A 13,584-nucleotide genomic window follows, 5' to 3' on the forward strand; every position below is an offset into this window, starting at 1 on the left:
ACACAGGAGCAACAATTCTTCAGAATACAGTCAGTTCCCTACAGACCAAGAATGTCCCACTCCTCACTGTGTGCCAAGTCTTGTTTCATGCACACACGCCCAGTACGCAGTGCCAGGAGGTCATCAGATTTGAGCTGTTTGATTTGCATGGGCACAAACCTTATTTATCTTGTAGCACGTGTCAATAAAACGGGCAGTTTAATTCTAAAGCAAATGGAAATCCTACAGCAGCACATGGCTGTTTAATAGGCTTAGAGCTTTAAACTGAATCCCAGAGCCTTCCTCAGTGAATGGAACTTCCTCGGGTTTAACATTTACCACAGATGTGTCCCAAAGGTCAAGAATAGGCATTTTGTTGTGGTTGAGTGGTTAAGATGCCTACTATGTAACCATGAATATCAAGCTTACTGTGAATACAGTTTCACAGTGAAACCCTTTCATCCTTGCAGTTATTAAAAGAAAAACTAGTCAGGTGATCAACCCACAAACGGCAATTAACTTGTTTTCCAGACGGACAGAAATGACGTCAGAACATACAGTATTATTTTTAGACTTTTATTTCACATTTCAATGCCCTTGTAAGATGAATGCCAAGTCATGGCGACAGTCAGACCTGCCGCACAGTTTCAACAGTCACGGTCATATCATGGTCATAGCAGTTAATGTGGATGGATATAATACTAACAGGAAGAACTTTCCTTATTGCAGGCTGATAGAGAGGTATCATCTGGTAATGTGGATCTGATTTTTCACATTTTTCTCTGCGGTCACGTTGTAATTTGAAGAGCATTATAGTTTCCTGAAGTTTGGAGATCTCAAATTTCGCATGTCCTTTAGAAAAAGCCTCCAATTTTAGGAAGGCTCGTCGTAGCAATATGGGCGAAAAACACTCCATTGCAAACATAATAGTCCAAAACATATGGAGGAACAACAAATCCAACAAATGCATAATAAATAAATAAATAAAATCACATGCAAATGTATGACAAGCAGAAACAAACAAAAACAAACAAAACAAGATTCTAGAAACCAAGACAATGTAGGCTACACTGGGGGAGTCAGTTTGGTACCCAAGCCTTAGCCCTTTATCAAAGACCCACCCTCTTAGGTTTTCACAGGATATTGTATAGAAGAATAAAAGCTATTGCTAGATCCCAAAACACCCAGTAGCCAAAGCCGAGTAAGAGCAAACACATGCACTCGCTTTTTAAATTTTGATCCCACAAGACATCAAGATCCTTCCTACTTAAATGCTTTTTTCCTCTTTTGTCGTCACTGCATACTGACGTGATTTCTGCCCAGGGGAAACGAGCCCCCGGGGTAGTAACATTCATCCATCGATCGAGTGTCAAATCCAACCAAACTATACAGTATAAACTTAGTGGTATGATTGTGCATTCCCTTTACATGAAGGGATGAGGGCCTGTGGGAACGGTCTCAAGGAACAAATGTGGATCCAGGCACAAACAGGGCTGGGATGGAAGAGGAGGAGGAGGAGGAGGAGATAGGAGGGGGCTACACACCCACAGCGTTCCCGTTCACTTGTTCACTCGGAGGCCGCGGAGGGAGTGGGCTGCGTGGGGATCCAATTGGAGGAGGATGGGGGGCGCGAGGAGCCTCTGCTGAGTTTCCCCTCACGCTGATGTGCTCCCATCCTCCCTGAAAGTCAAACACACACACACACACGACTGTCAGTCCTTGAAAATACTTCTACTGTTGTCTACATTTTCTGCACATGACTTAACTGTGCACTAGAGGGCACTATAACACGGCCACAATATACTGCAAATTTAGATAAACTGTTGCCTAGAAACTATTAAAAACACATAAATGAGCCACAGTGTTGCCCTGGGTGACGTGCTCCTCCATTATAATGAACATGGGCTTTTTTTGTTTTATTTTGAGCCACTCCCACACATACCCTGTCCTGCTGCTTTAAACACTCAGTAAAGCAACAAACATGTGTTAGTTGGCTAAAAACTACAGTGCCCAGATATTTTAGGACATTCCTGAGCTTTAAAAAAAAAAAAAAACATGCATATGTATAAATATTTATAAAGATTTAAATCTGCAGTAGGAGCCAGTAGGCTTGGGGCCGAGTACCACAGACAGAGCAGGTAGTGTTCAGTGACAGACTAACACATTGTTGGTCTTATCATGGGATTTGTTGACAATAAAAAATACATATCTTTCAAGCTTTATTTTAATCCTGAGTGCCAACATTACAAGCAAATATTATTTCCAAATGCAGACATAAACAATGCTGCGGTGCCCCTATGATGATTATTTATAATATAAATATAAGGTAAACAAAAGCATGTTTACTGTTTAATTGAAATGTGAATTAAAAGGGGTATACATCATGGACTCACCCCTATACCATAGTCCCAGGACTGGCCCTTGGGTTGCATGGGTCCCACCCCCACTCTGTGGCAGACAGCTCCTGGAGTCTCAGCAGGGAAACCTGGAACTCCATCTGCTACGATCCACACCTGGAGAGAACAACAGTACTGAGCCATTCATGGTCTATTCTCAGATAAGTCAGATCCCACAATAATATCTGCTCAACTTGATCTCCCGGCCTGATTTCCTGTCTACTCTGCAGAATGGAGGCTTTAGTAACACTGACCTGGTCCAGCGGTCCCACAGAAACTTTGGTGACGTTGTTAGAGATGAGCTCCCAGGCAGAGCCCTGAGGGTAGCTGGGGGTGAGGCCCTGCCTGTACCACAGATTACCTGTATGAAGACAAAAAGGGTTGATTGGATTTTAATTAATGGTCTCCAGTTTTAAAGAATAATAAAGTAAAAAAAAGTGTTGATTGCTCCTCACTGTTTTCATCCACAGCAAAGACAGAGGTCCGGCCAACAGACAGCTGTCTGAGAGTCTGCCTTGGGGGAGACGGGATGTGGTACCAGCATTCTCCTGTGGAGGGACAAGAGTGTAGGAAGTCTGGCTCTGTTTGGTCTATTACTGCCTGGTGCAAGGACTCAAACAATAACACCTTCATTGGCTTTTAAAGCCGCATACAGGATATGAAGTTAATGTTGATGCATTACAGAATCATATTTGAACATTTCTACTTTCTTGTCTTGCAGATTTGATCCATAATAAGATTATAACATTTGTTTCTCATCTTCAGCTGACCTGCAGGGTTTTGTGGGGAAACGGATCCTCTGTAGAACACAGCTCCATCCTTGGCGATGGCCCACACCTGGTTGGCTCCGCCAATGGAGATGGACTTAAAGGGCTGGTCTGTGCCCACATGTAGCCAGGAGCTGCCCTGTGAGACCAAGAGTTAGAGAGAAGGGTTGTTTTCAACAATGTTTGCAGAGAAGACGTGGATGCAAACTCACACTTTAAAGGAACTGCAGTGGAACTATTGTTAATAGGATGTAAGGATTTAGAAATATCTTGAAATCTGTCCCTCTGTACTCACTGCAAATCTCAAATGGTTAAGAGTAACTGTAAATGTTTACTGTGAGAATTTGTTTTCCAGCACGTTTCTCACCGCAGGGTTTTGGGGGCTGACTCCCAGACGACACAGGACATCTCCCTTGTCACTGAGTGCCCAGACAGGGATCTGCTCCATCCTGCTCTGGGCCAGGCATGGCATCAGACTGATGTCACTCAGAGGAATGGGTGGGACCTGCTGCCACGGACCTCTCAACGTGAGCTTACACTTCCTGTACGCAGAATGTGTGATTAATTTTAAGATTCAGACTTTTATTTTTTATTTTTAAGAGAAACCAAAGAAATGTGAGAGAGCGTGTGTTTGATTACCTCGCCCATCTTCTGCGCCTGACGAAGTCTTTCATAGTTTTGTGGCCGTGAAATGTCCTGTAGGAGAGAAGTAAGTCAGACAAATGGCACGCCTCTCTTTTTTAAAATGTTTAGACGACATCCTGAGAAACGATGGAAACGTACACAGGGAAGTCTGCAGCATACTGCCAGCCTTCTTTGTCTGTCCCTCCAGGGACATTGTAGTCCACAGCCCACTCTGACACCTGAAACACAGTTCAGTGGTGGAGAATTTGATGCTGGTTATGAAACAAGAAAGGAAATGTGTGTGCAGGAGGAATTGTGACTCAATCCCACCTACCCAGGACCACTGAGGGGAGGGCGGGTGTGTGTTGCCTTTGGTGCACTCCTTCAGTCCGCTCTCGTCACTCCACATAGGGCGGTCTGTAGGAAGTCCTCTGGAGCCAGAAAGAAAAAACAAAGACAACCCTTTAACAAGGACAAATACAAAGATCAAGATAAACTGAAAATAATAAATATTAAACAGTGTAAAAGTTGAAATGTCCCTACTTGTCTGTGTATCCTGTCATAGGGTTCCATCTTTGATTCTCATACACATGAACACTCCTGATATCAGTCTGCTGAAGCATCTGAACCACATCTCCTAAAGTAAACACAACCATGGACGCAAATGTAATGCCAGAAAATGAAAAGTTTGTGTGCACACATGCTCTTACGGCTGCAACAGATGGTAGAATCTTGAACCATGCTAAGCAGTTGCACACAAAACTACAAGCTGTTAGCAAGAAGATATTACTTTTTGGGGCTTTTTTGGACTGCACAGCACTGGATAGACAGGAAAGGAGAGATAGAGAAAGGAGGATGACACTCAGCCTTGGTACATGGGTGACCTGCCCATGTATTTGCAAGTTAATGATAGACATTGACATAAATTTGACATTTGAAGTAAACAGCTCTGCAGCTATTCTTTTCATTATAGATTATATACAGGTTATTGAATAAGGATTTAGCATATAAACATAAAACAAGATGAAATCAACCAGAGCCTAAAGCAGTATGCTAAAATTGCTCGTCTTTCAGGAGAATCTGAGCTTGAGAAGTTGTACCAACAAATATTTTTCATGTTGACTTGATAAATAACTAAGCAATTATTACAACTGTCACACCTACATTTTATGTGAATTGATTGATTAATAAAGAAAAAAGACTGGGCTGCTGCTACAAAAAAGGGTGAAAAGGCCCCATCAATGGTTTGAACATATCGATATCAAGGAGATGATGTGGGAAACATATGGGTAGACATCTACAGGGGCATGTTTACCCGGGATGGGCTGTTGCTCATAGCGCCCACTGTAGACCCAGGCGGTGCCGTCCCACCCGATGCCCCACACCAGCCCCAGACTGTTAGACTCTACACAGCGTAGGTGACCCGGGACCTGCCGCCAGAACCTGCAGCACCGTACAGCGGAAGCACCCAGCGTTATTGTTAGCAGACATTTGAGCACAGAGAGACAGTAACACCCAGTTTGTTAGCACGTTAACTGACACGAAGCAGAGTTAGGACAATGTGGACACAATAAAAGCTGACGAGAAACCAGGTGGGGAGAAAGAGAGAATGAAAACAAATAAAGCAGATAGAGTCTACTATTTGGTATCAGTCTCACATGAGGTCACAGGCCAGTGTGTGCGCAGTTGCCTCAAGCGAGAAGGACGGCTCGTGAACCATGATGTCCCCCTTTGAGGTCGTGGACCACAGGGCCTGCCTGGACGGGGGGCCTGTGATCCCTCGGATCTCACAGCAACAGTCAGACAACAGGCACAACTAAACTCACAGGACACAACAGGGAATGTGATCAGCAGCAATCCTTAGATAGTAAATGTAAATACTCGTAAAACAAATGATGGAAACTGTCAATTCAACAATGTAACGTGCAATGTTCTACGCTGCATGAGTTTGCTGCATGCTCTGTTTGTTTAAAAATGTATGTATTTTTCTTCTGTTACCCAGTCGTTCATGTCCTTTTCAGTTTGTGCTGCCAGTACCAGAGGCCACCTCTGTTTGGTCCTTTGGGCTGTGTACACAGCAAAGGCATAGTGGCAGTCCCTGAGCACTGGAACCAGCGCCGTCACTTCATTTATAAACACATGAAGGTACTGAGACAAAGACACAAGAATTAGAATAAATACCGTGTCTGTCACCTTCTATGAGAACTGAACCATAACTTTACAGCAAAACCAACCTTCTTCTCATCGTATTGTGTGTAGTAGACAAAGAAAATGCTGTCCTTCTTTCCATCAGACCTGGTGGACTGCTCGAGAGCAACTCCCACATCCACCCAGCGCTGAGGCTTCCAGTCTCTCCACCAGCGCAGCGCACCTTTACGCACCCACACTGACTGGCGAGGGACACAGGAGACTTGTAAAATGTGGCGAGAGAGGAGATACGGTTTAATCAATTATTTTTTAAGTGAAGCAAAACCAATCTTACGTTGCTTCTCTCCAGCGGTTTCTTGCTGATCTCCTCTCTGTGTTCCTGCTGCTGCTGCTGTTCGCTCCAGGCTGCTGACTGGACTGGAGTCAGTGACAGGGAGCTGGTGAGAGGACCTGGCAGAGAGACATACCAGTCAGACGACAACCACAGAGACACAAACAGTATATTTCTATACATGTAAAAACCACCACCACACAGACACACAGTGTACAACATTCAGACACAGATATAGACATGTAAACATTCAACAAAATTGTTCATTTAATTCATTGAGTAAATACATAAATCTTAAAATCACTGCATACTGGTTGTCCATATACCTGTGGGACTAAGCCAGCTGATCTGTGAACTTGCGTCCACATCGCAGCCTCCACCAGAGATCCAGGTCCACACTGGCCCGTCCTCTTCCCCAACACCGTGAGAGGTCTCCAGTGTCCCCAGAGCATAGGTAGCAGCAGCACTGCCATCACCCGACGACAGCCCCGCCGCCTGGGCACTTCGAGCTGCTTCTGCCCCCTCCAGATCCACATTCATCCAGGGGACATCATGTCCTACAGCCTCGGGGGTCGGCAGTATCGGGGCCGGGGACGGCTCCTCGCATTCTTCCTGCGGGACCTCTGTGATGGACGGTTGGGGTGTGGACGTTTTGTCGCGGTCTGAGACCAGGCTGTTGATAAAGCTGTCACTGGCGGGGATGAAGGGTTTGGGGGCATCTTGTTGGGAGGCTGAGGGAGTGTCCTCTGTTTTCAAGGGAGGCGTAGGTGAATTGGCTCCCCCTAGAGGGACCACAGAGGGGGCTGCTGCCTCCAGCACTGGGGTGTCATTAGTGCTGTTTTGTGGGTCAGTAGGACCTAACTCTGAGTCTGAGTCTGTGCAGCTCAGAACTGAGCCTTGTGAGGCCTCAGTCAGCTGACCACTAAACTCACACTCATTCCTATCAAACAACAAACACATATAAACAAGTCTGTTTCAATACAAGAAATTTCAAAAAGATTCAACTTGTTTTGATTATTCATACAGACCTGGGTGGAATAACCTCTTTACTGTTGCCCCATTGGGCAGAAACAGGGATCCAGCCGCTCCCACTTGGTTCAGACGGGGTCACACCCATTCTGAAATACAGGCCGCGGTCCTCCCCTACGGCCCACACCTGACAGACAAAGAGAGAAAAAAACAACAAAGGTGAAACACAACGATCGCCGGCACACACCCACACACTTGCTGTAACACCTCAGATTTATTAATTGAGCCATTAAATAATTTCTCTTTTTCTTTCTTTCTTATTAAACAACATAAAAAACAAATACAAAATGTTGAATAAAATAAAATAAAACTTTTATTCTCACTTCAAAGATGTGCCAGAGGTAGTATTAGGTCACAGGCAACTGTTACTTTATAAGGCCATATACTGTAACACTGGCGCCTGCCACCTCACACAAGCCTTATCCATAATTACAGCCCTGAAATATGAAATATGGGATATGATGACGACGGCTTGGCCAGCTTCTAATTAGGGAATCTCCCATATGTCAGGCCAGTAGGGATATAGTCCTGGGATATATAAGGCTGGGCCTGGGGTGCTACAGCTGGGACATTGGCTGGAACGTCTGGCTGTACTCGTGTTACAGGGCAGCAGCGGGGCCGGACTACAAGCTAGAGGTAGAAGTGCTGGGGGGGGGGCAGGGGGTGAGAGACTGAAGGGGAGGAGGTGTGAGGTGTGGGTTTGCAGTGCTAGCAAAGTCCTCAGCAGTGAGATACAGAGGGAAGACTTTCTGCCCCTGACCCCAGCCCTGATCTGGCTTGTCCTGAAACCAGATCCAAAGTTGAGGGTAAAGTGAATCGGTCAGAGGGGAAGCAGCGAGAGAGCAGAGGCTGGCTGGGGTGGAAACAGGCTACAGTAAGGCTTAAAGGAATAAAAAAAGCTGGAATGTAAATGTTTGATTATGTTGTTATTAATAAAATTGTATTGGCAATAAAATCTAAGATATCTTGTCATGTTGTTTTTGTGTCTAATGTGTTGAAATGTCATCCAATCAGGTTTTGGTTTACTCTTTTCTCTTCCCCAAAGGAAAGAATGAGTATGGACTTAAGACTGGAGTTGTTTTTCTTCCAAATAACCCACTTCAGTAGTAACAGCTATAGTGTGGAACCTACATTATATGTTATTTGTTATATAAACACAATGACATTATGCAACTAACTTTGCTATTGTCTTTTGAATGATACCTTTAAAAATATACATTTCTACATTAAAATATGTATAAACACTAGACCTATATTATTTGTTAAGTTGTATACTTACATTATCCCAAATGTTTTCAACAATGTTCAAACCCAGAGAAATCTCTCAGTCTATTCAGGTAATAGTGCATTTCACCGGTTTCCTGTCAATGTCATCATATCCCCCTTTGCACATGCCTCAGTGTTGTGGTTGTCTACCATACACTTTTTAACTCTTGGTTGTTTTTGACTATATATTTTAACCAGATGAAAGATTTTAGTCATTGGATGTCTGGATCTGAAGTTATAAGAGAAACAAGTGAGGTAACATTAGCAGCTTCTAGCTGGCACAACCTCCGGGAGTTCCTTTGTCGGTTGAGAAACACTGATTTTTAAGGTGAAACTGCTTTATTCAGTGTTTTTACTGGTTTTAATCACCAGGTCTGTTTTTTTTGGAGAGGAGGAAACCTCTGTGGATAATTCAGCTCCCGGTAAAAACCTCCTGAATGATGAACACTGAAGGAATCCTAACTGGGAGAAGCTGACTGCAGTGACGGCAATGGCGGTGAAGACAACAACTCCCATGATCCCACGCTACTTCACTTAACTTATTGCTTTGATGTGAGAGACCCCATAGCTGCAGACATTACATATTGTACGTTTAATGGGTAAATCAGTAATCAGGCTTATGCTCTCATGGAAAAGATGTGATTATGACACTATGAACAGAAATCTTTTAACCTGGTCATTGAGTCCTACATCCACCATCATCATCTCCCCTCCGATGCTGATCCAGCCGGAACCACAGGGGTTGTGGGAGTTCACGCCACGCCTGAACCACACCTTGAGACACATAAACACAGACACATATAAGTTACCACCACAAGGGACAGCAGCTATTCACAGTTTTACACACGTGAGGAGTTTTTGATTCACCTTATAGTCTTTAGTGACCACCCAGACCACACTAACTCCAACAGACACATGAAGTGCTTCAACCTCCTTTCCTGGTGATTCCACTTCCACCCACGATATGCCTGATAGAAGAAGAAAATACTGTGTTTACGGATGCAGCGCAAAACATCATCTTAGCAAGCTCATCACCATTACTCTGGTAGTCTTTTGTACAAAGCTAAAGCTAGCTTCAATGGTGCCTTTTGTTCAAATGACATTTAAACATCATATTTGACGTTTGATAAATAAAGAGTAAAGAGGTATTGCTGCTGTGTTTACATGACAAGAACAGAAGAAAAATGAATAATGAAGATCATTTGAATGCTGACCAGTTGGGCTGTCCAGGGTGAGACCAGTACGGACCAGCAGGTTCCCATCCCAGAGTAAAGCCCACAGCAGGTCTCCGGGTCCGGCTGATAACTGAGCCACTTCCTTGGGCACTTCCACTTCCTCCCAGCTGGAGCCCTCTGGGACCCGAGGATGGATGCCCTCCCTGAACCACACCTGCAGGGTAAAGATGAAGTCATACGATTGGACTGCGTGGGATATGGTATAACATAATGATTGGCTTTATATGATACCTCAATACTACAGTATATGATGTATGTATAAATCATCAAACTGTGTTATTTAAAGTATAATTTTAGCTCTGTTCCAAAAAACTTTGGTGCATTAAGTCTAACAGGATTTAATTGGCTCAAGAAGAAATTATATGAGGTTGTGCTGCCCTCTTCTGGGTAAAAAAATGTATTGCACTTACAGAAGGCTAGCAGCCTGTTACTACAGTATCTGAAAGCGATCCAAATTTGCAGCATTTGATAAAATAAATCTCACATTTCTGTATAAAACAAGTATGTTTGCTTATTAGACTGTATGATGTATGAGTCCATCAGCGCTGTGTGGAGGTTGTCAAGGTGGAAAAATACGCACTAACGTGAACAGAGCAGGGTATATTCAGTGCTGCATCAACTGCTTCTGATTTCTGTTATTTGTTTTCAATAGACCCCAAGGTTGCAAATGAGCAAAACCACAATGGAGCGTGTAATACTTCACCTTAGGTTTAAAAAAAAAGAGAAAGACAATGGCTTCACATGATCTAAAACCTTCATCCGGGACTGTTGGTCCAGTAGACTGACCTCTCCTTGTTGGGACACGCCCCAGAGGTAGGGATACCTTCCAGACTGGTCACTCATCTCCCAACCACCACAGCTTATGTCACTGAGCGGCAGCGGGGGCTTCCTGGGATTGTCCAGAGGGATCTGCAGAAAGACAGTGACTTCAGTCTTCAGTGTGATCCGTACTCAACTTGTCTACACTGACTAATAATATAACCAGAGAGAGTTCAAACCTTCGCCCAGGTGCCTTGTGCAATGTATCTCCTGTAACGGATCCACCGCCTGCGACGAACACAGGAGTTCCACTTTTTGTCCGGGGAGAAGTTTGCCGGGAAATCGACTGCATACTCCCAGCCCTGAAGATAAGACATTTTATATTTCATCAATCAAAATTAGAAATACAGGAAGCAAGAAAAAAAAACACAGAAAAGGACTGTGTGTGTGTGTGTGTGTGTTGTTTCTTACCCCAGTCTGGCTGGGTTCTCCTCCACAGCTCTGATCCACATACCAGTCCCCCTCCCACTCCCAGCTGCGGGAGGGCAGCTCAAAGCTGTGGAGCGGCTGAGGATTCATGCCGGTCACGTCGCTCCATGGCCAGCGGTCGGTGGGCAGCAGCGTGTCAGTGAAGCTGTCCACTGGGTTCCACCTCTGAAGACACACACACACACACACACACACACGCAGAGCAACAGCACTTCAGCACTGACCACGTACAGCATTGTGAGTGTAACAACATGCAGCTTGAGGCCCACCTGGTTTTCATAGGTCTCCTCTCGGTAGCGGATGGAGGTCTCGCTGGGTGTGATGTTGAGGTAAACATAGTGGTCGCAGCCGATGCCCCAGCAGCGGCCCTTCCCCGCAGTGACACGCTTCAGCTCCAGCAGCATGTCGTCTGCACGCTCCCACCGCTGGCCAGCTGTGGAAAGGCTGTACACCCTGCCATACACGTCCACGGCCCACAGCAGAGTGATGGGCATGATGGCCCCTGGACGGAAACAGCAAGACAGCACTCATCTTTCCAAACTGTCTGGTACTTATTTTATGACTCTGTGCACTTTACTGACATCCTGAAGAGGTACGGCCATGAGTAAAGGCTGCATTTATACTCATACTTGAGTAGTTGAATAGTTATTTTCCCACTCTGGTAGTTAGCAGCACCATAATAAGAAAGAGTTATTATGCCATATGAGAAATATATGATGGGCTGTGTCAAATTTCAGTATATACTTACAACAACATATACAAATAGTCTGCTTGGAGCAATAATGTGTGTCTTCTATGTTTTATGTTTTTTTCCACAAAAAAGTACAATTTCCACATTAAAATCCTTAAAAAAGCGTCTACTTCTTCTACCTCATCACAAATTCCAGAATATATGAATATGCAAATGTTGTTTGTTTCTAAAGTGTTCCCTGTTGGACACAAGATCTCTCCTACTTCACTGTAAAGTCCACTCTCAGTGTGTGTGTGCTCTGGTGGCTTCAATTTCTGCATCACACTTGTATAAGTTACAGACTGGACCAGGAGGAACAGGAAGAATTGTTTATACATTTTCTTTGCGTGTTTCCTATATTGTATGACGACAATAAAGTTAGACTTGATATCATGAGAACTCAGTGGTTAAAATCAGATTGTAGATGTTTTTACTTTATTTGAATAATGCTGGAATTAAAATTTATTTAATTTAACTTTACTCTGAAAGTCTTCAATTCTGACTTCATTCTTAAAATACTCCCTAAGCATTTTTTTCATAAACTTCCTAATTTATCTTAAAATCACGATTTTGTTTTTTTAAAGTGACGACCAAAACGTGGCAATGGTGGTTTTAATTTGAAATTTATGACCGGAAGTCTTATTGTTACCCTCGCTGGCCCAGCTTGACACTTGCTTTATCTTTCTGATACTAATCCGCTACGGTATTGACTGTCACTGTGCTTCGGCTGTTCATTCAAACAGGCCTTTAGTCTGTTTAATTTAAACAAATGTAACCAGCCGCCTGAGCTTTATTTTGAAACGGAACCAGTGACTGTAAAATACAGAGAAAACACCTGGAGTAGCCTAAATGCAGCCATTTAATCACATTACATTGTTTTTATATGTGTTATAATTTTCTGGAATAACTTAATATCCCTAGTAGCCTGCAGTTTACACACACACACACACACACACACACACACAGTTATATCCAGGATCAAAACCACTGTGGGCTCAAACAGCAGCCTACCTGAATATTGGTATCCGATCCGCGGTTGTCAAGGGAATATCAACAGACGTGTCATGACATCAAGTGCAACAGCCGATACCTGCCGTCTCCGAGGCCCATGCTAGGACACATTCAAGATGTTAAAACCCATCCACCTTAAATGACAGCAGGAGCGGCGACAGCATGCTAATAACACAGATAGTAGCCCGATATGGATGCCGCAAAGTCGGCTATAAGCTGTTTACATCTCCAGGGGAAACAGGCGGCAAGTCAGGTAACACCCGGGGAAGGTCTTCAAACACACAAAACCATTTACTCACAATATATGAGGCTCTGGCATTCATGAGCAACACCTGTGCGGAGGAGGGTAATACGTGCACATTTCGGCGGTGGTATTTAATTCACATTCTGGACCAGAGGAATGTCCGACTCACAGTCCACAACAGGAAATGGAGGAAGTGTTGCTCTGATTGGTGGAAACTCTGCAGGAGTGTGGGACCTCTTTCTCCTATTGGTTGGACCGCAGGGGCCTCTTTTTGTTTTTTCTTCCCGACAGTCGAGGGTGATTGACAGGGCATATTTCAATAATTTATTCAGCGCCGAATGAATTATTGAAGCGCAAGGTTTGGTTTTACTTGTATGGTTACAGTATATTTACTGCAGAGATGGTCCGTGTCCATAAGAGCAAGAACAGACAGACGGACAACAGTGATGAAAAGAGGAGGATAAAAAAATAAACTTTTCAGTTATGGCTAACTTTATTAAATAACATTGGTGTTTAAATACCATGGTGCTGTGTTTGAGTAATACCCCAGACGGCTCCCTCACCCCCGGGGGTCCC

The 13,584-nt window shown here is 44.1% G+C and overlaps 1 protein-coding gene across 2 annotated transcripts; it reads right to left on the reverse strand.

Annotated features, from left to right (window-relative positions):
- Positions 1–541: 541 nt before the first annotated feature.
- On the reverse strand, positions 542–13,208 carry tecpr1b (tectonin beta-propeller repeat containing 1b). 2 transcript variants are annotated; one of them, XM_051387280.1, is made up of 26 exons: positions 13,064–13,208; positions 12,765–12,864; positions 11,293–11,525; positions 11,006–11,188; positions 10,774–10,896; positions 10,562–10,684; positions 9,755–9,929; positions 9,408–9,508; positions 9,213–9,314; positions 7,274–7,401; positions 6,572–7,185; positions 6,249–6,364; positions 6,001–6,156; positions 5,765–5,914; positions 5,425–5,582; positions 5,082–5,209; positions 4,310–4,403; positions 4,101–4,197; positions 3,926–4,005; positions 3,782–3,838; positions 3,510–3,684; positions 3,146–3,281; positions 2,831–2,923; positions 2,630–2,736; positions 2,373–2,492; positions 542–1,659 (listed from the first exon to the last, which is right to left on the reverse strand). In XM_051387280.1, the coding sequence occupies exons 3-26, from the start codon at positions 11,515–11,517 to the stop codon at positions 1,516–1,518; spliced, it is 3,585 nt and encodes a 1,194-aa protein (XP_051243240.1). In that variant the 5' UTR covers positions 11,518–11,525; positions 12,765–12,864; positions 13,064–13,208; the 3' UTR covers positions 542–1,515. The 2 variants fall into 2 exon arrangements, with proteins under 2 accessions (XP_051243240.1, XP_051243242.1); XM_051387282.1 differs by lacking the exons at positions 9,408–9,508; positions 9,755–9,929.
- Between the last annotated feature and the right edge of the window lie 376 nt (positions 13,209–13,584).

The sequence above is a fragment of the Dicentrarchus labrax genome, unplaced genomic scaffold (assembly GCF_905237075.1).
Source record: "Dicentrarchus labrax unplaced genomic scaffold, dlabrax2021, whole genome shotgun sequence".
Lineage (NCBI taxonomy): Eukaryota > Metazoa > Chordata > Actinopteri > Moronidae > Dicentrarchus > Dicentrarchus labrax.